Raw genomic sequence first — 25,202 nt, 5'->3', positions numbered from 1 at the left:
CCGGTTCGACTATTTAAGGTGCTCATTTAATTTTCCATGCAAATAATGTCAGGCTTGCATATGTGAGTTTCGGACTGACAAAATCTTTTGAGTTGAAAACAACGTTGATTTGTTATGGGTGGTAACCGATAACCATGCACAAGAGAGCCCTAAAACTCACGTGCCAAATTACCAGTTTCATTCAGCTGCAATAATTTGATGAAAGAAAAATTCCATGCTGCAAGGAATTCACCATTTGAAGCATAGAGAATGAGAATATAAGTTAAAACATAATATTATAATAGTACTACTTTAATTTGCATTATTAAAAAAATATACCTGGTTTGATATATTTGTGATACATACACATGTCAATATACATTTATTAAATAAAAGCATTTAATTTGGCAAAGAATTTTATTTGCAATTATTGGAGAGATTTTATGTGCAATATGTGGTACACAACAAATTTTAGTAGTTAGATGTGCTTGCTACCTGGAAATTACAGCATTTGACAATTTTAGTTTAGAGTTTATACTAAATCATGAGTTATTTCAAACTCAATTGGAAACTCAACAAGTTGAAACTCAATTTTTACTTGCTCGGTTTGAAATGAGCAAACTAAAATATAAAGGCCAGTCTATTTGACATTTGATATGACGAGTTTTGTTATTTATAGTCTCAATTTTTTTATATCGGGTTGACTTATGAAATAAGAAATATGTTCATTTCTGCACCGATCAATAATTAAGAAGAATTAGCAACTTGATGAATAAAAAAAATGTGGGCAAAATCATTTCTCTTTAAGGAAGTGATTAATTAATGTCGAACGACAAATCACTGGATCATATGATTAGATACACTAGTGATAAATTGATGTTTTGTTGTAAAGTAAACTAATTTTCATGTTGATCCACCAAACTCAAACTATAATTAACTATAATTCAACCCCATTTCCTTTGGCAATTGGCATCATTGAATAATCTTTGAAGCAGCAATAATTACAAAAAATAAGTAACAGAACATTCTACATATTAAAAATCCTCAAAAAAAAAAAGAGAAGGGGGGGGGGGGATTTTCAGCTCCAAAAACCAAAAGGAAACTAAGAATAAAAGTTCCATGGGTTATATTCGTTTATAAAATTACTCACAAATCTAATCCTTGAACAATTATCCCCTTCTTTTTGCTCCTTAATTTCCAAAGTCGGCCTTTAAAATGACTAAATTTTACCATCTACAATCCAATTTCAAAGCTTCTATGCAGACTAAACCGAACTAGTCACAAGAATCTGGTGGCAGGTGACCAGAAAAATAATCCACAAAATTCACAATCCAGGCAAATGCTCATATTTTAATCAGCATATTGAAAAGCATATCTATATATATATCCTAAAACAAATATAGTAAAGCAATGTCTATTGAAGCAAAATCTTAAATCATATAAAAGCTCAAGCTAACAGCTACAACTACAAAGGAGAAAGGGAGAGAGTCAACCAAGGGAATCACCGTCCTCTTGAAACTGCATCTTCCATCTCACCGTGTGATGAAGGAAATAACTCTATGTAGCGACTTCCGAGTGTCATCCTATCCTTTGCCATTGCCGCTTTAGAATCTTCGGCATTTGTGAATTCGACGTAAGCCTCCCCGGATGGCCTGCCTTCGGAGTTCATTACAATATGAACAGAATCTTCGGACAGCACAAAATCCTTGAAGAAGTCCATTATGTCATCCTTGCTAGCAGAAAATGGCAATCCCCTCAGCCGCAACACCCCGGTATGCTCAGCTGAGTCTTTTCCATCATCGTATGATTTAGCCCGAGGTGCACTTCGACGGGGTGAACTACCTCGAGTATCTGAAACCTCATTTGCAATTGCCTTGTAGTATTCCTGCCTCTTGCTTCTGAAAACCTCGACATATCTTCTACCTATGTTCTGCCTGTTTCTTTGAAGAGCAAAGTCGACTTGAAGAGGATAACCCAGAACGCAGAAGGCTTCACCAGTGAACTTTCCACCTTTGTGAACAAAAAGAACATCAACTATGTCAAGGCCATGGAAGAACTCGGCCACATCAGTTTCAGTGCAATCAAATGGGAGGCCACGCAATCGAACAACGGGAAAAGGTGGAGGAGGTGGTGGTTGGCTGACATATCCATATGGAGTTGGATTGTACATAAAACTGGAACCGGGGGAAGTACCATAGAATGAAGATCCCGGATCTACAGTCCGCTGACGCTTTGCAGCCATTTCACGCCCATCGCCACCATCAGCATATTTACTGCAATTTTGATCCATAACCATAACAGAAATTGAGAAGCTCGTTATTAGTTAACAAATATACACCATGATAAAATAGTGTAAACTTCAAACTAGTCCTCAAAAGATACGTGACTGTTTTAATCTTCAAACATAATCCACTCTAGTATAAACATTAGGTCTTGAATAATTATAAGGAGATATCAAAATCTTACTTCTGGTTTCTATTTTCTTTTCTAATTTCTTTTTCAATGTTTTACGTTTTTAGCATTTGTGATGGAAAAAGGGAGAACGGAAATGAAAACAGAGATCAAATTTGTTGTTTTCACCGTTTTTCACATCTTTCTTAATAAAAAAAATCTGAAGATGAATGCAGAAAATTAATACCAAAATCAAACATGCTTATTTCCAAACCAAGAAACTGCATCATGTTGTGAATGTTAATAAGTCTCATATAACTTCACTCTTGCCTTTCTATTCTATAACATTATATACCATCTTGTTCCTTCTTCAATAAGGCAATCATAATCCTCTCTCTCCCTCTGCCCCTCCCCCTCTTCATTTTTACCCTCTCTCTGCCACATTAGGCAGAAATCATTTTTGCTCTTCCTCCCAACTTTTTTGATGTTTCAAATACATGCCTCTAGACTTTTACATGGCATCAAGTAGCAACAGAAGGAAGCCATGTCAACATCAATAAATAAATAAGGCAGACAAGTCAGTCGCCTATTAAGATTTAAACCTACTGAAAATGGACGGACGAACGCCATAAATGGCTCAATCCTCAAATGAAATTATTAATGACGGATGCCTAAGTGAGATGGAATCCATCCTTGAAGTTCTTGGGATGTACTTAAATCATAAAACAAGAAATCAGAAGGCTATAGAGGAATTTTTCTATAAAGCAAGTTACTGATAAAGAAAGCAGAATAAACTTGCATAAACAAATTCCTTTTACACTGGCATGCTACTTTTTGGTGCAAAAGGGTAAAAAGAAGAATGACAACCAATAATCCTATAGAAGACATAGATTATAGATATATCATAAATAAAGGATATCATAAACCACAGTTGCCATGAACAAAAGAGCAAAAGACAGCACAAATAACACAAATTACTTCTCACGTGGTTCAACTTAGACTTTTGATAGTGTTCTTAAGTCTTAATCTAAAGTTTGGGTCTAAAATCTCATTCAAAGGGCACCTAATAAATGCTTGGTTACTACCTACTACGCTACCACTTGACACATCTAAATTAGAGGATCAGCTTAATCATGTCACTAAGCATTTTTTCATAACAAATAACAATACTGAAGCACAAACAATCTCTTAAGTTCAACACAAAAGGTGCAGAAATACCTTAAACAAAAAGCACTTGTTTTCATTATTTATTTAGTTATTAATGAAAAAAGTTCACTTATTTTCATTGAACAGGAAGCTCTGAACATGAAGCATACACAAACAAATGACTGAACACCAATGCAAGACAGCATCTTTAAACAAACTGCTCTTTGACTTAATTACTCCGATAGTGATAAGCAGATGGACTAATAGAAATGCATGATGAGCCATCAGCGACGACCACAAACAAATTGACAAATTAATCAATATTTAGTCACAAGAAGCAGTATGCCAGTTGATACTATCCCTTCAGGTTTCTTAAATGAACCTGTTATATGTGTGTGAGGGAAGAGATGGAGGATCCCAATTTTATGCATAATATCATCAAGCAAAAAAGACAAAAGACCACAGTAGTCACCATATTCTCATCTAGTACAGCCAATAATCCATAACAAACAATCAGGAAAACAATAGTCCATAAGAACTTAAGAAATGCAATAGTCCATAATCACATTGTTGTATAACTATGACAAATATTAAATATGAAGTCTGTGTATAACACCTTACATTAGGATGCGGCCAAATGTTTTAACTATTGAATCACTTGCATTCTGAATTATGTCTGTTAAGTAATTTGTGATGGTAAAGTTAAGGCATTTCAAGAAACATTTCTATTAGTTCCTCTAGTTCACAATGTTAGTCTTTTAAGGTTAGGCACTAGGATTAAGAAAATATAAGAGTGCTCTAGATCTAAATGACTAAAATACCAAGTAGAAAAGAGAAATTTACACATCATATCACTGATCAATGTCACTAAAATAAGTGGCAACGAAATGAATGTAAGGAAAGCAAAGATAATAATGGTATCAGAAATTCTATTTGTGTTGAGTAAAATGACAATCAATTAGAATATCTTGAATTCTTTAAAAATATTAATATTGCAGAAGGAACTTGGTAATAAAAAGGTGGACCTCTACTATTTCATGCATTAAAAACTAGAACTTAAGGAAGACCTAAACTTATAGAGAAACCCCATAAGCTGCAAACTATTCTGCATACACCCCTCCATGCCTTCCTAATTCATAAGAGTTATTATGACTTTGAAATTCTCCCCTTGGTTACTTATAACACATTGAATAAAATTTCATTCCAAAACAAATAATTAGTAAGAGTAAAGGGTTTGATCTTCCCAGCATTCAGTTTTATGCAGCAACAGCTTTATCATAATGCAAGGAATACATTACAGCTATAATTGCAATCATATCATTTATCTGAAAACCTATAACTCGAGCATTCCCCCTCATACGTTTTTGCATTACTTTATTGAGACAACGCTTGTAAGTAACTCATCATTCATCACTATTCAGTATTCACCTATAATTAAATATAATTTGTTCCGAATTTGAGAGCAAAAGGAAGATAGTTCAAAATTTCGTAAAAGAAATCAACCAATTACCATTACGGGTCGGTGAAAATTTGACAATTTAAAAACATTTCAACACAATCATAATAAAAAGAGGGGAAAAAAAAAGAAAAGAAAATTCAATAGAATTAAGAAATTAAGCCACGCTTTGCTTAAGATAGGAAAGGGGGAAAAATCCCCAATCCTAATTAGGTAATAATAAGAACAACGGAAAGAAAGAAAGAATTGAAATAAGAAAACAAGGAGGTAGATAAAGTGTTGTTACCCTCTGTAGAACATTGTATGGAGAATTTGAAGCAAAGGAGGTGAATTTTGTTAGTTTGGAGCTAAGTTTTGAAGATAGGGCAAAAAAAAAAAAAAACTCCTCTTCTGTTCTGTTCAGTTTTTGCGACTTGGTACTTTTTCTTTGTGCTGTTAACTTCGTTATTTCGTTTGGTTTTGCTCGAATGCTAGGGTCCCTTTTTATTGGTTAAAATCCCTAATACTATTATACTACTATTACTATACTATATAAAAAAATTTAATAAAAATATAAAAAATATTAAAATAATTCACCTTTCTATAAGAGACTGAATATTTTTTTACATAAATTAATTTTTTAAAATATCTCTAATGCTAATTTTAAATTTTATTTTATTTTAAATTTTATAAGATAATACATTAGTATTTTTGAAATTATATATCATAAATAATAATTTAAAATAAAAATATTATTTATTATTTTAATATTTAATCTCAATTCAATTAAAATTTTTAATTATTTTATTAAAATAATTTATTAATTTTCTATCAAAACGATATTTTTTTATAAAATAAAATTGATCTTATATTATTTATTAATTTCAATACAAATTTTAATTATAAATCTATTTATTTCTTAAAAATATTCTAAAAACATTCCATTAGAATTGTTTACTATTTAGAATTTTTTTTTTTGGTTTCCCACGGTATCTCCCAGCCCGGCAGGCTAAGGACTAATCCGCCGCGGTACTGAGCTCTATTTAAGGGTTTGTCGCTGGCCAATGGGTTGCTGCATGCACAAGGTGGGATTCGAACCCCCGATACTTGCTTAAGCGGACTAGTGGTCTAACCACTAGACCAACCCAACTTGGTTACTATTTAGAAATTAATTTAAGGGGGGAAAATTAATAGAATACGTTGGTCCAAAAGGTATAGCCCATGGCATATTCACAGAAACCTAAACAAAAATTCTCTTGAGCCCAACAATGGAAGGGGAAAAAACATGGAGATGCTGTGTTTGGTGTTGGGGTCTCTAGTTTCCAGAGTCCACAGAATAGCAGAAAGTTTATTCTATTTTCCTCCATTTAGGTCAGTGAAGCGCACTATCAAATCTCAAAGCCATTTCATATTCATTCAATCATTATTTAATATTTACACATCCCTTTTCTTTCTTGCCCTCTTAACTAATTCAAATTTATAAACTAATAATAATAATAATAAAGTTTGAAATTCTGTTTGTAGTTCCAATTTCTATGAAGTGCTCAAGAAACAGAAATAAACAAATCCATGATATTTGTGTTCATGATTTGATGATACTGGTAGGATTAGCGAGGCTGGAGAACTTTATTCATATGATGATGGCCCAAAGAAACTTTATTGAGTATCTTCATTGCAAACAGTGTGGTAGAAGATGCTCATGAAGTGTTTGATATAATGCCTCAATGATTTTCAAACTTATACACATGTATTGTTTCTATAAAAATGTTGCATCTGTTGTGTTGTGATTTGTGAGGTTGTGATAATCTGACCTACTAGCAGGTTTTCTAAGTAAAGTTATCTGTAAGATAGAATTTTCATGTGAAAGGAAGCACTCATGTCTTTAAACTTCTGCGCTGTTTTTTCACCTTAGCTCATATTATTCATCTGAATATTGCTATGAACCATTGAGCATATTATAGACCCGTCCTATTTAAATACTTGTGTTGCTTTGAAACGTCAACTTTAAGTTTTAGATGCTTGAGGAAATTTTACAGTGGATGATCTGTGCCTATTATCTATGTGCTAATCTAATGCAAATATGTAGAAATTAAGATTAAAATTTAAGAACCACTTGTAGCTGATAATATTACAATCAAATTTTAGTCCACATTAAATTCCTGGTATTACTAATTCTGTTCTACTTATTTGATATCTTTTCGCTTTATTTTTTGTATTGGTGTTATTCTTGCTGGATTGAATATGTGATTATCTGATATATAACATTCTGCATCTACTAACTTTCCTAGGCTTGCTATCTTTCTGGTTCAAACTTACTGATTTCTGATAAAGAGAACAATGGCTCTGTCAATGAACCTGATCGATATTGGTCTCAACTTTCGCCTGAGTACTAAACCCAAAGTTGGGGTCTCTGGAAGGTTTACGTCCAGATCTTCAGCAGGGCTTCGTGTTCGAGCCGTCCAAGATAATGGCGGATCACGGAGGCTAGTTGACATCATTCGACTCGTGCCTGAACTCTCGAGGAATTACTTCAAGAGCCCTTCTCGCAGGACTCTATTCGGTGGAATCTCCTTGCTAGGTGGATTCTATGTTGCACAGACAATCTCCCTATCATTTGGAGCTCTAGGAGTCAATGATGTCATTGCAGCAGTGCTCTGTGTTCTTCTTACAGAGTATGTGACTAAGTTCTATTACAGCAGGCCTAAAGTTACTTTTCCTATTGCTCTTCTGAACAATTTCAAAATGGGTTTCACTTATGGTCTCTTCATTGATGCCTTCAAGCTTGCCAGTTAATCTTTATTGATATCTTAGTGCAACTTCTCCTCTTCAAAATTTGTTCCATTATTTATCAAGAAAAATATAATTAAGCCCCCTAAATTACAGTCCATGTAGAATTTACACCTTAAACTTTCAAATATGTAATTTGATACCAAGTTGTAAATAATGCACAAATAGTGGATCCAATATTGCTGTCAGCATTAGAATTAGTTAGGTTATGTATTCTCATCAAACCTCTCACAAATTATGGTGAAAGAACAACAGAATGTTTTGGTTTTGTGGAAACGTTTCTTGTCCAGTTAATATCATCTTCATCAATGTTAGGTGAGGTGATGGTATTAAAACATCACTTTTAGAAGAGGAATGTTGCAATTCAAGTTCATTTGATGGGTAGAAACCCCCTATTATGCCTGAATTTATCATTTACTTGTAGTAGTTTTTTTCTATTTTTAATTGGTATTGTTTCCTGTAGTAGTTAAATGATTTAAGTTAGTAGGAATAAATTACTTTAGAAATAGTGTATTTATTCAAAAGCACTGGCCAAAATTATAGTATTTTTCTTTATTATCTTATAAAGTATCTTCGCAATATGAATGGACGTGTGAAAATAAATAAATAAATAAATAAATCAAAACATGCGTGTTTGAGTTTGACAATCTTGGTTGTTTGCATCATATAAAATGGTAGATTGTATATGCATCCATCATAATTCATACAATTGATGCATTCATTTTTTTTAATAATTCTTTCATGTTTTAACTTGTGCAGTAAAGTATAATATATTAGTGAAATCAATTAGCAATAATGTCGAGAAGATCCTCACATAACCACAAAGCACACAGTCCCAACTACGATGAATAAAATAAAAGGACTATGCTATTTTGATCCCATCTTTAGTAACACGTGGAGTTCATATCTGAATTCATGTCTTGAACTGCGATATAATATTGTAAACTATGTGCATATCATCAGGAATCAGCAATGGACAATTTTTAAAATAATCATTTGGTGAATATTTTAAAATAATTTAATCAATATCATGATTCCTTAATCAGAATTTCATTTCTGGGCTTAAAAATAAAATTAAGATGACAAATTATCCGATGAGAATCTCGAATATCTTTTTCAGCTCCAACAAAAAAAATCATGGTACCAATCACTCATGACGTGTCTAACATTATAGATCGGTACACAAATCCAAACTGGAATAAAGAAACCTCACCAGCCAGCATGTGACCCAGTGATTCTGGTTTCCTCCCACCTAAGAAGAAATTTGTCATCAAACTATTTATTCGAAACTTAAATAAATAGAGAAATACATAAGGTTGTTTTTTTTTTTGGCACTGAAAATGAGAGTGAGAGAATAAGATTGATATTGTATTTATGAAGGTGAGACTAATTCTGACGATGATGAAGAGGGATTAGAATTTATTTTGTTTTTATTTTTTAATTAAAAAGAGTATTTAAATAATTTAAATTATTTTATTTTTTATATTTATTTTAAACTAAATAAAATATTGAGATATAATTCAATAATGTACATTTTATATCAATCACAACACAAAGATTTAATTTAATTTTTATCGCTTTATTTATCTTCTCGTTTCTATCTTTTAATTTTAGTGTTTTTTCTAAACATAACCTAAATAATTATATCATATGAATCTTTTCATATAAAAATTTCTTTTTTTTAATTTATGTAAATTTATAAAACGTATATTTTTTAAATTAATCAAGATCAAATTCCAAACATTTTAATTATAGTATTATAAAAGATTGTGAGTAATTATTTACGGAAAGATGAATTTCTAAAATGATGATAGGTCGTTGGTTTTTAGCATATGAATACTCGAGAAACAACGCCTAATTACTTGGGGAAGAAATTGCACCATGGTGACTCTATTTGGATTAGATGTAAAATTAAATTTGGGGAAGCATTTTTTTTGTAACTATAGGATATGTATACTTCTAATTTAAAAATTTAGAGAATCAATAAAATTTATTATTTTTAATTAATAATTAATTATTAATGTATAAAAATATATGTTAAAAGTATATTATTAAATTATTAAAATTAAAAAATTAAATTAATAATTAAAAATAAAAACAAAAGTAATAAATTTTGTTAGTTGTTGAATATTTTAAGGTATTATTGTATTGGAATAAAGGTGGATAAGTATTTTCCTTCTTCATGTTTGTTTGGGTTGGCATTTGTGGAAGCCGGATATTCCTATTCCTAGTCCCCAGATGACACCTGTCCACATGATCTCAGAATTCAGACCTCATTCAAGTTGACTTTTATTTCGAGTCGAACTTCGAAGTAGGGTTTTCTTTTGCTGCGTTTGTTTACGAAAAAAAATAACACAAAACACTAAAATTAAAATAGAATAAGATACTAAAAAATAAAAATATAAAATTTTGTGTTTTATATTCTTTTAGTAATAAATTATAAAAAATTATTTTTTTATTTATTTTATTTAAAAATTAATAAAAATAATAAAAAATAAATTATATTTTTTATTAATATTTTTATATTTTTTATTAGAATAAATATAAAATATATTAATTTAATATTTTTAAATATATTATTTTTATTTATATTTTTTTATCAAATATAATTTTATATTTTTGACTTCTGGCTTATCTGTAAACAAACGCCGTCTTTGGTCTTTGTAAATGACTTTGCAATTACTGTTATTGGAATTGTTCTCTCTCTATGAGGCTTTGGGATACAATATTATTGCTTATTTTAATTTTTTTTACATGGTTTCTTAATATATTATGTAAAAATAAAATGTAATTACATAACATAGTAACTATAGATACTTTTGGAGCACGCATGATGCAGTAAATTTCCCCGTGTATGTGGGAACATGTCAACGGTCAACCATAGGATAGGAGGAAAAAAAAAGTTAGCTGGAATCTTAACTTCTCAAGGCGTATGTGGTTGAAAAAATTGTAAATAATTTTTAAAAATTTTAAGATAAAAATATCATATTTTTTATATTTGGTTCAAAGTTTAAAAAGTTATTTTTAAATAAGTTTGATTTTCGAAAATTAAAATATTATTATTTTAATTTCTATCTTTTTTTGGATATTTTTAATTTTTATGGGAATGAAATATTTATAACAAAATAATATTTAAATCACACACACTTTAAGTGTCTTCCTCTTGACTTATGCTCTTAAAAAAAATCATTATTAACACTATATTTGGTTTGATAGAAAAATAAATGAAAGAAAATGAATGAAAAATAATATTTTCTTTTGTTTGGTTATCAAAAAAAAAAAAAAAACTTTTTGTGTGGATCTTACAAAAAAAATTTTCTTTCCATCGTAAATAAAAAAAAGAAAAAAATGTGATAATTTTGTATTTCTAATATTACCCTTAGTTATATTATTATTAACAAATATTAATATAAATTTAATTTTAATATATTATTATAATAAAAATTTATATTTAAACATTATATGTATTAGATAAATAATTTAAATCAAATATATAAAATTATAATATTTGTAATATTTATAAAATATAATAAAAACATGAATAACTAAAAATATTTATACTTTATTTTATGATAAGGATATTAATGTAATTTTATACTATTATGATTTTTTTCTCATTTTTCTTTTCATTCAAACAAAAAAAAATTATTTTCTTTTCATTTATTTTCTATTCATCCAAACAACATACAAATAACTTAACTTTTTCTTTCATTTTTTTCTCTTATTTTTTTTCTATTTTCTTTCTTTTTATTTTCTTTCTAACATCCAACCAAATTGTAAAAGTGATTCTGTAAGAAAAAAAAAAGCAAATACAAGACAAAGACGAACCAAAAAAAATAGTGTTAGATGAAAATTGGAGTAACAAAATGATGATATTTTCTCCCTGGAAACTGAAGAAAGGAGAAAATGAATGGAAAAAGGGACATAATTATGGTTAGGAGAAATTTAAAATAACAACAACAACAAACAACAACAAAGCCTTGTCCCACTAAGTGGGGTCGGCTACATGAATCAAGCGACGCCATTGTGCTCTGTCATGTATCATGTCTACAGAGAGACCGTTTACATGTAGATCTCGTTTGACCACCTCATGGATGGTCTTCTTAGGTCTTCCTCTGCCTTTCGCCCTTTGTCCATCTTCCATCTCATCCACCCTCCTGACTGGATGTTCTATCGGTCTTCTTCTCACATGTCCAAACCACCTGAGACGCGATTCAACCATCTTTTCCACAATGGGTGCTACTCCAACTTTCTCCCTTATATCTTCATTCCTTATTTTATCCAATCGCGTATGACCACTCATCCATCTCAACATTTTCATCTCTGCCACACTCAGCTTATGTTCGTGCTCCCCTTTAGCCGCCCAACACTCCGTACCATACAGCATAGCCGGTCTTATAGCGGTGCGATAGAATTTACCTTTAAGTTTTAAAGGCACTTTTTTGTCGCATATAAAACCAGATGCACTCCGCCATTTTGACCAACCTGCTTGGATCCTATGATTTACATCATGTTCAATCTCTCCATTATCCTGTATGATGCACCCAAGATACTTAAAACTTGTAACTTTTCGTAGGATGTTCTCTCCAATTTTCACCTCTATATTTGAGTTTTCCCTTCTCAAACTGAACTTACATTCCATATATTCCGTCTTGCTACGGCTTATGCGCAGACCATACACTTCTAGCGCTTCTCTCCATAACTCCAACTTCTTATTTAAGTCTTCCCTTGACTCTCCCATAAGAACGATATCATCGGCAAAAAGCATGCACCATGGCACAGGCTCTTGGATGTGCTCTGTGAGTACTTCCAAGACTAATGTGAAAAGGTATGGACTTAAGGATGATCCCTGGTGTAATCCTATACCAATAGGAAATTCCTCTGTCACACCACCTTGAGTCTTCACACTAGTTGTGGCCCCATCATACATGTCTTTAATTGCCCGAATATATGCGATCCTTACTCTCCTCTTTTCTAAAATCTTCCATAAGACCTCCCTTGGTACCCTATCATACGCTTTTTCCAAATCAATAAACACCATGTGTAGATCCCTTTTATTACTACGATACCTCTCCATCATTCTTCTTAATAGGTATATCGCTTCAGTGGTAGATCTGCCTGGCATAAATCCAAATTGGTTCTCTGTTACTTGTGTCTCTTTTCTCAACCTCCGTTCTATCACCCTTTCCCATAATAGAATTATGGGATAAGGATATTAATATAATTTTATACTATTATGATTTTTTTTTCTCATTTTTTTTCACTCAAACAAAAGAAAATTTTTTTATTTTCTTTTCATCTATTTTCTATTCATCCAAACAACATACAAATAACTTAACTTTTTCTTTCATTTTTTTCTCTTTTTTTTTCTATTTTCTTTCTTTTTATTTTCTTTCTAACATCCAACCAAATTGTAAAAGTGATTCTGTAAGAAAAAAAAAAGCAAATACAAGACAAAGACGAACCAAAAAAAATAGTGTTAGATGAAAATTGGAGTAACAAAATGATGATATTTTCTCTGTGGAGACTGAAGAAAGGAGAAAATGAATGGAAAAAGGGACATAATTATGGTTAGGAGAAATTTAAAATAATTAAATAAAATTATTCATTCAATTTAATTCAAACAAAAAATTAATCAAAATCGCACTAATAATTTAGATTATATTAGATCCTATTTTTGACAAAAATATATGAATTGAATTTCAGATCAATTTTTAAAACTCAATTAATCCAATTTAAATAGTAAAATATAAGGGCAAAAAAACCTTAATAAGCCACATCAAGAATGGTGTAACGTAAATACGCCAAACTGAAAATCGTTTCAGCAATAAGCCAGACGTTATTTTTATGTAATTCGAACCAGAGTGGTTCGAACTACAAACATGAATAAATCGAACCAGGGTGGTTCGAATTAGGGAAGTGGAGCTTTCAATGTAATTCGAACCAAGGTGGTTCGAACTCCAATCCCTTGTAATTCGAACTAGGCTAGTTCGAATTATAGCCAAGTGTGCAACGCATGTAATTCGAACCAAGCTGGTTCGAATTATCCTTGGAGCGCTCCTTCATAAATCGAACCAAGGTGGTTCGAATTAGGGGTGATTCGGCTATATAAGGAGTTCGAATCACCCTCATTCGAACTATTATTCGTCCCCCCTACACCACAAAATCTCAGAGAAAACGACCCAGATTCTCTCCGAGGAAGACCTGAACGGAATACTCTGCTCATGGGGGACGATCCGGCACGGTTATATCGCTTGGACGGAGTCGCTCATATAGCCGGGGCCATCAACGAGGAGGTTAGTACGGAAATATTTTTTATTCTAGCGGTATTTGTGCCTTAGTGGTTTTGCATGTGGGTTAGATGGTGGTTTATGTTAGTGGTTTATGTTAGTGGTTTATGTAGGTGGTTTATGTTAGTGGTTTAAGTTAGCGGTTTAAGTTAGTGGTTTATGCTAGTGGTTTATGCTAGTGGTTTAAGTTAGTGGTTTCTGTTGGTGGTTTATGTTGGTGGTTTATGTTAGCGGTTTTTGCGAGTGGTTTATGCAAGCGGTTTATGTTAGTGGTTTAGGGTAGGTGGTTTTCGTTAGTGGTTTTATGTTGGTGATTTGTTTAACTTTTTTTATGGAAGTTGTTTTACCCTAGCTCTTTTACGTAAACCGGTTTAGTTAAGCTGTTTCTTGTTAGTGGATCTCGTTAGGCCGGTTTATCTTAGCGGTTTAGTTGTGCGGTCTATGAATTTGTTTTCCAGTTGCTTATCTTTCATGTAATGTTATGCGATTTTATTTAGCAGAATGGTTTGTTGATGATTTATCGTGCTGCTTACGGTTGTGGTTGGTTTTTAAGCTGGTTCTAACTATGCGGTTCATTTTGTGCGCAGCCCTAGCAATGCATTAGGAGCATGCGGCGGCAGCAGGGCATGCGACTTGATGACAGATACGTTTCGTACTTGCAGATGGCAGGTCTATACCATCTTGCAAGGCTGAACGACCGATGGTTCCGGCTAGACGAGGCCCTTGTCAGTGCATTCGTGGAGCGATGGCGTCCCGAGACACACACGTTCCATATACCGTTCGGAGAGTGCACGATCACACTCCAAGACGTGGCATACCAGCAGGGTTTGCCAGTGGACGGCCGTTACGTGAGCGGGTGCTTGTCAGAGTTTCATATATACATCGAGGGTGGCCGTCCAGCCTGGGTCTGGTTCCAGGAGTTGCTCGGAGTTATACCTCCTCCCAGTCAGGTTCAGAAGTACGCAGTGAACTGCAGCTGGTTTCAGGAGACTTTCGGTGAGTGCCGTGAGGATGCAGATGATGAGATTGTGCGCCGATATGCCCGTGCGTACATCATGATGTTGTTGGGTACGCAGCTGTTTGCGGACAAGTCAGGGAACCGGATTCACATCAGATGGCTTCCGTACGTAGCGAGGCTGGAGGAGCTGGGTACCTACAGCTGGGTTTCTGCCGCACTGGCTTGGTTGTACCGGTGCATGTGTCGAGTTGCGAACAGACATGTCGTCAAGTTAGCGGGCCCGCTTCAGCTACTTCAGTCTTGAATCTTTTGGTGCTTTCCTCGGTTTAGGCCTGCAGGATATGAGGAGTTGAGCTGGCCGTTAGCCTCGAGGTACTATACTAGGCCTTCTCTATTTCAATTTGACATACATAACTGCGTATTCATTAATATTCTATTGCATAATTTGAACACATATTTCAGTAGATGTAACACATGTGTATGGTGCAGATGGTCAGGTTACAACCCTTCCGGGAGCGAGAAGGGTCCTAGAGTGCAGATGTGGAGGCTCAGGATAGATCGGTTACAGGACAGGGAGGTGAGTATGCTAGTTAACAATTGTCCTTTTAGAATCAAGCTTTTCTAGTTGTGTGCTACAGTTGCCCTGACAAGGGTGAGTTCCTTTTGCAGTTTATATGGATGCCGTATAGTAGTCCCGACGTACTTCAGGTTGTGCATCCAGAGGTTTTGGAGCCTCGGCATATGGCGTTGTGGCGCTCTGTGACCGCGCTGATCTACTTTGCTGTGATAGAATGGCATCAGATAGATCGTGTTCTTCCGCAGTTTGGAGGGGTACAACCCCCTCCGCATCCCTCCCTGAACATTGACTTTTTGATGTCCAAGGACGGGAGAGGCGGCGATCGATGGTTCCCGTCTACTTTGCAGAAGTGGCATCTCCTTTGGGACTCTCGTCAGGACTGTGTGCTGAGATTCGACGTTGTTGCCGACCCCGGACCGTCGCATGCGTTCCTTAATTGGTGGAGTCAGCATGGGAAGAGGTTCTTGTCTCCGGAGACGCAGTTGGGGGATCCTAGAGCAGTTCCGATTCCAGTTGAGGCCTCACAGCGGGGTCCGAGGCGAGTTCCTGACATGGATCGTCCTGAGGACGTGCCGGACAGGCGTAGGGTTGAGAGGAGGATGGGTGTGGGGACACGGCGGAGCCAGCGTGAGTGGAGGTGGCCTGATCATGCTGTGCACGATGATTACGACGCCGGTCCCGCTAGAGGCGGACGACGAGGCCAGGGAGGTAGGGCGAGGGGGCGTGCTGACCATGGGGACGACGACGATGATCAGCATGGGCACATTGGTGGGGGTGGTTCAGGGGCTGCTGCAGCTGCTGGTACTAGCACACACGATCAGGGTCATGCAGGTGAGTGGTATGGTACAGGGATGGGTGACGGGGCTGACACAGGTGACGCTGTACTTGGATCTGGCCCTCTTGGAGATTACTTCGTTGGTGTGCCAGCCGATGACCAGCCCGAGCAGGGGGGGACACCTTGGCGCATCTCGGGATCACAGTGGTCAGACTTTATTGGGTCGGACACGCTTGTTGGGGACTTCGGGAGTCCACGCTTCCTAGAGGAGATCACCGCCATCATGCAGGGGGACGTGACTCCACGCAGTGGTGGTCAGACCTCAGGCACACAGGCCCCGTTAGATGTTGATCTGAATGAGCCTCCATCCTCATCCGCTGGTTACCAGTTCTGTCTCGGAGGTACTCCTCCATCCGCCTTCACCGCTGCATCAGAGTCTGTCGTAGGGATTTCGGCGGCACCCCTGCATGTTGCGCCACCAGCACAGCCTGCCCCACAAGATGATGGGGATGACATCAAGGATGAGGAGCCGTTTATCCGCCGAGGTCAGAGGGCACGGGTAGCCCGTCGCTGTGGTACTGGCTCGCATCTGTTTAGATGATTCACGTTTCATGTATTTTTTTCCCTAAAGTTCAATCATGTATGATAGTGATATGTACTTTTCTTGTTATGTTATAGTCTGTTCACCTATGTTTTTTGTTATGTACTTTTCTTGTGGGACATTGACTATTTAGAATCTATGAATCATGAAACAGTTTAGTGTTTATTTTTACTTATTAAATTTTGCATCAACGGAACATGTAGCAGTACTCATATTGAAAGATGACATATTCATTACTACTCGCAACAATCAAAGTACAATGTGTAAAAATCAACTAGTTACATACATGCTCAAACATTGCATCTAACAGGAAAACTTAAATGTAAATAATACTAACACTAACAACATGCGCACTAATGGCGGCCTGTTTGAGACGATCCTCCAACATGTGGGCAACTACGTCGTGTGTGTCCGGGTTGGCGACATAGGCCGCACCTCTTTGGCCGATTCGGATCTGCCTCGTCCATATTCGTCCGTATCCTAGTGGATCTAGGACGACCCTCTCTCGCACGCCTCTTGTCAGGGTCTGGAATCACCGTGGGCCCGTCGTAAGGTGGCTAGAAGCCCTCCGGGATCGAAGGTGTGAATCCCATCCGATACACACTGAACACCGAGCTAATCTGATAGACGCTGTGAACGTAAGAGGTCCAGGTGACCCGTGAGTAGGCACAGCATGCAAGTGCGTGCTGACACGGGAAATGAAGAGCCTGGAAGTACCCGCAGTCACATGTCCGAGAGGCAAGTGATACTCTGTAAGTACCCAAGGAGAAAGAACCAGTCGGAGTGGTCTTTGCTACAGTGAACTCGGAGTTATCCCGGTCATACAGCGTTACCGTGAAGCACCTGGCCGTCTTCAAGTTGGCCTCAATACACTTCACCAAATGCTGACTAAATTGTTGTCCTGTTCCCATCTGGGCCTCAGCCTCTCTCCTCTTGCGAACAAAGAGTTCCGCAAGCCTACCATATGTTGCCTTCACCAGGGATGCTACAGGGAGATTTCTGACCCCCTTGAGGATAGAGTTCACACACTCGAAGATGTTCGTCATCATGTGACCGAATCTCCGCCCCTCATCACGATGCTGAGTCCACAACGAGTAATCAATCCGGTTCGCCCACTCACACATCGCTGGATCTTCAGATCGTAGAATATCAAACCAGTAATCAAATTCAACCTCGGTCTTCGCATACGCCGCGTTCACTAGGAGCCTCCTAGCGTCTTTGCCCTTGAAGATAAGGGCAAAATTAGCCGCTACGTGTCGTATGCAGAATGCACGGTACGCAGATGGCGGTAACCAACCGCTGTCAGGGGCCTCAAGCGCAGCCTTGATGCCGTTGTGCCTGTTCGATATAACCAGCAGACCGGGCTGCGGGGTCACGTGCTGTCGAAGGTGCGAGAGAAAGAACCTCCAGGACTCCGCATTCTCACCCTCTACTAGTGCGAATGCGACAGGTAGAATGTTGGAGTTCCCGTCCTGTGCAATCGCGATGAGTAACGTTCCCCCATACTTCCCATACAGATGTGTGCCGTCAATGCTGATTAGCGGCTTGCAATGACGGAATGCCTCGATGCAGGGCGGGAAAGTCCAGAAAAGTCTGTGGAAGTACGCTTGAGATTCGTCCACCTGTCCTCCAACTCGAACCAGGCTCGTCTTAAGGACCGCAAGACTCCCAGGCATCGTCAGCTGGACACCCAACACCCACCTAGGCAGGTCGTTGTAGGACTCATCCCAGTCACCGTAGATGAGGGCAATAGATTTCTGCTTCACCATCCAAACCCTCCGGTAAGTCGGCCTAAAACCAAAGTGCGCTGCCGTGGCGTTCAGGAGCACCTTTATGCTCACGGATGCATCAGCCCTAACCATTGGCATAATGAACGCCGAAATGACATGATAATCCAAACTCCTGTGGTCACTCGAGATGGATGTGGCCAGGCAAGTGTGAGGTCCATTGTACCGTTTGACCTCCCAAATGCCCTTGCGCTTCCGGAGACTCAGTCGAATCAACCATGTGCACCCATTCCCAAACTCGGAACACTTGCCCACATACCGGCGGTGATCGGACTCCACCACCTTGTACTGTACCCCTCGCCGGATGCTGTAAGTCTTCACACTTAAAAGGGCCTCATCTTTATCCTGGAATTGCTGACCAACCTGGAACTATGTCAGACCAGCAGTCCCTTCCGCATCTCTAGCTCCGAATCCGACAGTGTGCCCTAAAACCCCCTACTGTCTCATGGCGTCCAAGTCCAACGAGGAAAAATGTGGTGGATACTGCTGTGTGCCAGAGCTAGAACCACCTACCGCCAATGCAGGCCCATTCGCTCCAATATCATCAGCGCTGTCATCGTCAATCATGTCCGGCTCGACGTCATCCTCCTCTTCATCACCCAAAAAACCGTCTCCAACGCCAACAGGTGCAACTCCCACTAAAGCGTTCGGCAAATTTTCCCTTTCCACTACCTCGTCGCCTTCGGTGCCATTGAGGTCAACAGCAAAAGACGGGGAGGCGACAGCTTGGACCATTGGTTCGTACACAGGGACGGAGGAGGAAGCAACAGCAGGCCGAGAACTAGAACCTGCTGGATTCGCTATAGTGTTCGTATTCCGGTTCGAACCGCCATAGCTGGATACCACATCAACCAGCTGTGCCAACAACTCTGGTGTCCTCACCTCCGAAAACTGCCGCCGACAAAGAAACATTACTTGCAAGTCCACATCGTTATTAATCGTGAAGTAATCATACTTCACGGTATTCTGTAGCACCGTGACTGGAATGCGATAGAAAAACTTCTTTACCCGCTTCGCACCTTCCAGACCGAGCTTCATCAGTACAGCGCTAACAAGGTCATCATAACTCGTCGTAGAAGTTACGATAATACATAGAGGATTCTTATTTGTGAACTTTACTCCGGAACGAGTTTTTCTATTAACAGATCCTCTGTGGTGCACCAAAACCACAAAACTCTCCTCACTATCCATCTTACTCCCTCTAATGAGACTAACTCACGTTTGGAACCATATATATACAGCTGAGTCTCAAACTAATTCGAACCGGTCTGGTTCGAACTATGATTTGTGTAATTCGAACCAGCCCGGTTCGAATTACACCAGAAGCGTGTCACTCTATAATTCGAACCAACCTGGTTCGAATTACATTCATTCTTAATTCGAACCAAGCTGGTTCGATTTATTACCAACCAAAAACACCTAATTCGAACTCCCCTAGTTCGATTTACTAACAATTATAGTTCGAACCAACCTGATTCGAATTATATAAAAATACCATCTGGCTTATTGCTGAAACGAATTTTGCTTTGGCTTATTTACATAATTTTTGGAGTCAGTTGGCTTATTATGATTTTTTACCCAAAATATAATATAATATTATTTAATATATTTAAATTTTTTTACATATAATATCTTTAGTTTATTATATTTTTTTAATTTTATTCATATATTATTATTATTTAGTAAGTATTTTGTGAATATATAATGACATTTATTAATTCATTTATTTTGCCAACTTAAACTTACCTCTGTTTTTTATAATGAAATCTTAAAATTTTATAATTTAAAAGATGAATAAATCGATCCAATCCTAAATACAAAATTTTGGATTGGATTGGATTTAAAAATAAAATTAACCGATAAAATTCAAATTACAACAAATTATATATATATATATATATATATATGTTAAAATTGATCCAAATAATACTGCAAATATCTCTATAACTATAGTAATAATATTGGTGGTGATATAAAAAATAGTGATATAGACACAATGTAATAAAATAGTAGAGATAAAAATTATAATGATAAGTATAAAATAAGAAATGGTAGTAGTTAATTCTTTTGTTACAAATAAAAATACTACTAGATTGATTTTTATTAGTATTTGACGAAAGTTTTAATAAAACAACTGTATTGTCTAAAATAACAAGGTGTCATTCTTTTTTAAAAAACAAATAAAATTGCGTTATTTTTAGTGTGACGGATTAGGACTTTTAATAGTAATCCTATTTAAGAATATTTAAACTTGACCAAGTTCATTTAGATATGGTTGGCAATTCGATCTTCGTATTGGGATCGGGTTAAAAGTTAAAAAAGGTTGAATTACGAATAAGATTGAGTGCAAGTTTAAGTTTAACTTTATTTCACTTATTTGTACTCTTAAAATATTATAGTATATAATTAAAAATTATTATACATGTATCATGAAGTTGATGAGAATCAAATCTATATGTTTTCTCTTTTATAATTTTATTATTTTTAATTTTCATATACACTCAATTTTATATTTTTTATTTTATTAGTATGTTTATAAAATATAGAAGAATTAAATATTGTATTTAATTGGAAAAAAATTTGATTTCATTGTAAGTACAATCCAATAGAAAACTTTAGGATAAGGATAAAGTTAAAATCGAGATATCCTAACACTTTGTTTGGATGAAAAATAAAAAATTAGAAGAAAGAAAATAAAAAGAAAGAAAAAGAAAGAAAAAGTTGATTTTTTTTATGTTGTTTGGACGAAGAGAAAATAGAAAAAAAATTCTTTTGTTTTGGTGAAAAAAAATAAGAAGAGGAAAAATTATAACCAAATAAAATTACATAAATACCCTTCCTTATATTATATATAAATTATAATATACTAATGTATTTAAATTATTTTTTTAATAAAAAAATATCTCAATTATATTTCAGAATCTTAACGTGTTATCTTTATTAACAATAATATTTTTTTGAATTTATTCTTTTCTATTATCTTTTAATGTCATAAATAAAAATATATATTATTCTTTTTAAAAATATATAAAATAAATAATCTCCTAAAAGAATAATAAAAATTACTCATACTTTACATCATTAATCTCCTTAAGCATATTTAAGAAAAAAATTTCACTAAATTGTATTTACAAAATAAAATATTATCAAAAGTGGGTAGCATTTCTTTCTTACTATGTGCGACAAAAAATCGTATACAATTTTTATAAATATATAACAAAACGCTAAAAAAGTAACAACGACCAGGATTCCTAGAGAGTACTATTTAATCACCACACAACACTTTTCAAAAGGGTAATTCTTCATGGTCAGAGTCATCGCCTACTTCCAAAAAATCAATTCTACATAGCTTGAACTATCTGTACCAATCTACTTCAAAAAAAATAAAATTTTTCCGAGTTAAAGATATTAACACATTATCGATTTCTACTTGTACTAAGCAGTATCTCGTTGTTTCCAAACATTTTCAAGTATTATGATTCCTGCACGAGCATATACAATAAAGACAAATTAATTCAAAAATCAGACTTGATCATGATAATCTATTTTATCGATATCTTTCTATTTAAACAATCAATCAAACTCAAAGTATATATACATAAAGTGATTTCTAACTATGGTTAACATAAATAAAAAAGAAAATGATATCTTTCTTAAATACATAAAGATATACCCATAGTATACGACACTCAGAAACACATAATCAATTAATAAAAGCAATAACCTCAAATTAATAAAAAATTAAGTGCGTATAAAAGTTATACCTGTAATGGTGAATATTTTCTTAAAGTACCATATCTCCTAAATAAACACCAGCAGCTATTATGAAATGAAAAAGAGCATCAAATCGCATTTCAGGTGGGATCCAAAAAATTTGGCGCTTTTTCTCATTTTCATATAAAAACTGATAATACTGTATCCGAGCTGAACCTATCAGACCCAATTTAGTCAACATATCCCATATATCTTATTCGTTGTAAAGGCGAGACCTACATTGTTGCATAATAGCCAACCCTTTTTGAGCAATCGCAACTTGTCTTTCAATTAACGAGATTTGTTTTTCGGCAACCGAAACTTGCCTCTCAGCCACAAAAGCTTGTCTCTCAGTTGATTCAACCTGCCTCTGAGCCACGTCATGTAGCTTGCTAGACAGATAACTACCCTCTTTGACAGCATCGGCCATGGTAGTAATTTCCAAAGCAACTTTTTCATATTGTGCCTCCAAAAAATCATTCATAGGAGACTTACGCTTTGTTCCTCTTGACGTTGAAGTCCCACCTAATTGATTTGGCTGACTATGAGGAGCATTTAATGAATCTAAATTAGCAGAAAATAAAGGAGTATCATATCCCATATTAACATCTATGTCAGAAAATCCAATGTTTTCAAATAAGGCATTCAAATCAATGGGATCTCTATCAAGTTGTTGAATTCTTTCTCGTGAAGTAGCAGCCCCTTTACCGATAGCTCTATCAGCTTCGAACAACTCCTTCAAAGTATCATAATGCTTAATTTGCATTTTCTTCCATTTTTTTCCATGTGGATTCTCCTGCATAAAAAAATGTTAAAATTATTTTGTGACTAACTTGGGCATTCGTATAAGTAATAAAAAAGTATAAGATACCTTAATAAAGTTTTGCCACACTTCTTCTTCAGCTTCAAATTTTCTAGTAACAAGATTCCATGCAAATCCACTTAAGTGATGAAATAAGTCATATGCCTCAACAAAATGATCTTTCAATGTCTTCATTCTATTCTTAATGTGGTTCTTTGTTATGTGTGGGCCTATTGCTATGCTCAAAGTCTTCACAACATTGGCATATGCTTCAGTTGTTCACGAGCTATCATGTCTATTACCTTTCAATGCTTCTTCTGCTAATGTATTCAGTAGAACTTCATCCATCTCATCAGACCATCTGAAGTTGTCTTTAGAAGGTTGATTAGCTTCTGTTGTTTTATTTTCTTTATTTGGCATTATCTAATCTGTATAAAAATTCCTTAAAAAAATCTAATTAAACAATTCTGACTGTAAAATACATATATATACATATTCATATATATGAAACATATAATTACTCATAAAGTTTGATGCACATTCCACATTTCAGCTGCAATATTATCTCGTAGCATTGCTACATATCTATATTCCTCATCACGTTGTTGATTTGATTGTGATCTATCTATGTTGCCTTCTTGTAGCAATTCTCGATCAACCGCATCAATTATAGATTGATCAACATCCATACCCATAAAAAAGTTATGTAATATACATGTCAAAAAAATGTCTCTCATAGTTTCAAATGAATAATAAGGTTCAGTGTCACCAGCTATAATTGGAAATCTTTTATTTAGAATTCCGAAACATCTTTCGATGACATTTCATAATGAAGAACGACGATGGTTGAATAGTTCTTTCGGATTTTGGGGCTCACGTACTGAATACTCTTTTAGGTGATACCGAACACCTCTATATGGTGTAAGTATCACAGGCTTTAACATAAATCCAGCATCGCCTAGATAAAATTTTTCTACAACAGTTGCATACACAAATTAAAGTATAACATATTGTGTCTATGAATTTGAATTTATGTAGACAATTTTATAAATTACACTATCACAGACCTTCGGGGATTCGAAGTAGATATTCCCTATTTAGAGCATCTTTTAAAATTCTCGAGTCAGAGGCAGTTCCTTCCCAACTAGACAACACATAAGTGAATTTCATATCAAACCCGCAGGCAGCTAACACATTTTTTGTGGGGTGATATTTTCTTCCGCGAAAACGAGGAGCTTCCACCCTTGGTACCTTGACACGACTATGAGTACCATCTATGACTCCAATGCAGTCCCTTTTTAGAAAGTATGTTAACATATTAATATAATATTTTTATAATTATTTTGTTGACAGTTACATATAATTTAGCAGGTAAATTAAAAGATTTAGTACCTTGAAAAACAGATAGAATCGACTATTATGAAATATTTCATAAGAAACACCCTCACTAGACGGTTGCTTGAAGAAGTCTCCCTCTAACGATAGAATAGCATGTAGGACGTTGTGAAAGTGACGACTAATTGTCTCCCCTGAACGGTGAAAGAAGAAAGACATGGTTCTAGTTTTCACATTGTGCCTCCACTTGCTCTTCAACCGTAGAACGAGTTGAATCCTTTACTCTACCAATTCCTCTTAGTTTTTGACACAACTGCCTAAATACTTCAAGGCCCATACGTATGACATCTCGGTATTTTTCAGATTTCAATAACTGTGTCAATAGTTGAGTACGCCTAATTTCTCTTTTCAAGTTATCGTCATTAATTTGCCTAGGCCTATATTGTGACAATAATTCCAAAGTATACAATGCATGCGCGGTAACACATGAAACAGATGTGACACAAATATGTTGTCTCTTTTCTAACTCTTCGCTAATACTAGTTAAGTTTTGTATTGGTTCAGGATGATATTGGTCAATAGAAGT

General features: G+C 35.3%; 2 protein-coding genes and 1 long non-coding RNA gene across 3 annotated transcripts; 1 reads left to right on the top strand and 2 right to left on the bottom strand.

Annotated features, from left to right (window-relative positions):
* Positions 1-1,082: 1,082 nt before the first annotated feature.
* On the bottom strand, positions 1,083-5,455 carry LOC112791690 (uncharacterized). The gene is made up of 2 exons (XM_025834622.2): positions 5,259-5,455; positions 1,083-2,252 (listed from the first exon to the last, which is right to left on the bottom strand). Exons 1-2 carry the CDS (start codon positions 5,270-5,272, stop codon positions 1,481-1,483), a joined length of 786 nt encoding a protein of 261 aa, XP_025690407.1. The 5' UTR covers positions 5,273-5,455; the 3' UTR covers positions 1,083-1,480.
* Positions 5,456-6,148: 693 nt separating this feature from the next.
* On the top strand, positions 6,149-8,144 carry LOC112791677 (uncharacterized). The gene is made up of 2 exons (XR_011881493.1): positions 6,149-6,322; positions 7,240-8,144. It is a non-coding gene; the product is annotated as an uncharacterized lncRNA (long non-coding RNA).
* Positions 8,145-24,105: 15,961 nt separating this feature from the next.
* Positions 24,106-24,598, bottom strand: LOC140178249 (uncharacterized). The gene is made up of 2 exons (XM_072213698.1): positions 24,349-24,598; positions 24,106-24,254 (listed from the first exon to the last, which is right to left on the bottom strand). The coding sequence occupies exons 1-2, from the start codon at positions 24,596-24,598 to the stop codon at positions 24,106-24,108; spliced, it is 399 nt and encodes a 132-aa protein (XP_072069799.1).
* Between the last annotated feature and the right edge of the window lie 604 nt (positions 24,599-25,202).

Source organism: Arachis hypogaea, chromosome 1 (genome assembly GCF_003086295.3).
Source record: "Arachis hypogaea cultivar Tifrunner chromosome 1, arahy.Tifrunner.gnm2.J5K5, whole genome shotgun sequence".
In the NCBI taxonomy this organism is placed as follows: domain Eukaryota; kingdom Viridiplantae; phylum Streptophyta; class Magnoliopsida; order Fabales; family Fabaceae; genus Arachis; species Arachis hypogaea.
This window is presented reverse-complemented; position numbering and strand designations above follow the sequence as displayed.

What these genes read in the sequence shown, in the direction of transcription:
- LOC140178249 (XM_072213698.1), bottom strand. Translation starts at nt 24,598, where the DNA reads ATGTTAACATACTTTCTAAAAAGGGACTGCATTGGAGTCATAGATGGT. An exon ending in TCTACTTCGAATCCCCGAAG is followed by an intron (nt 24,255 to 24,348) that starts GTCTGTGATAGT and finishes CAACTGTTGTAG; the next exon opens with AAAAATTTTATCTAGGCGAT.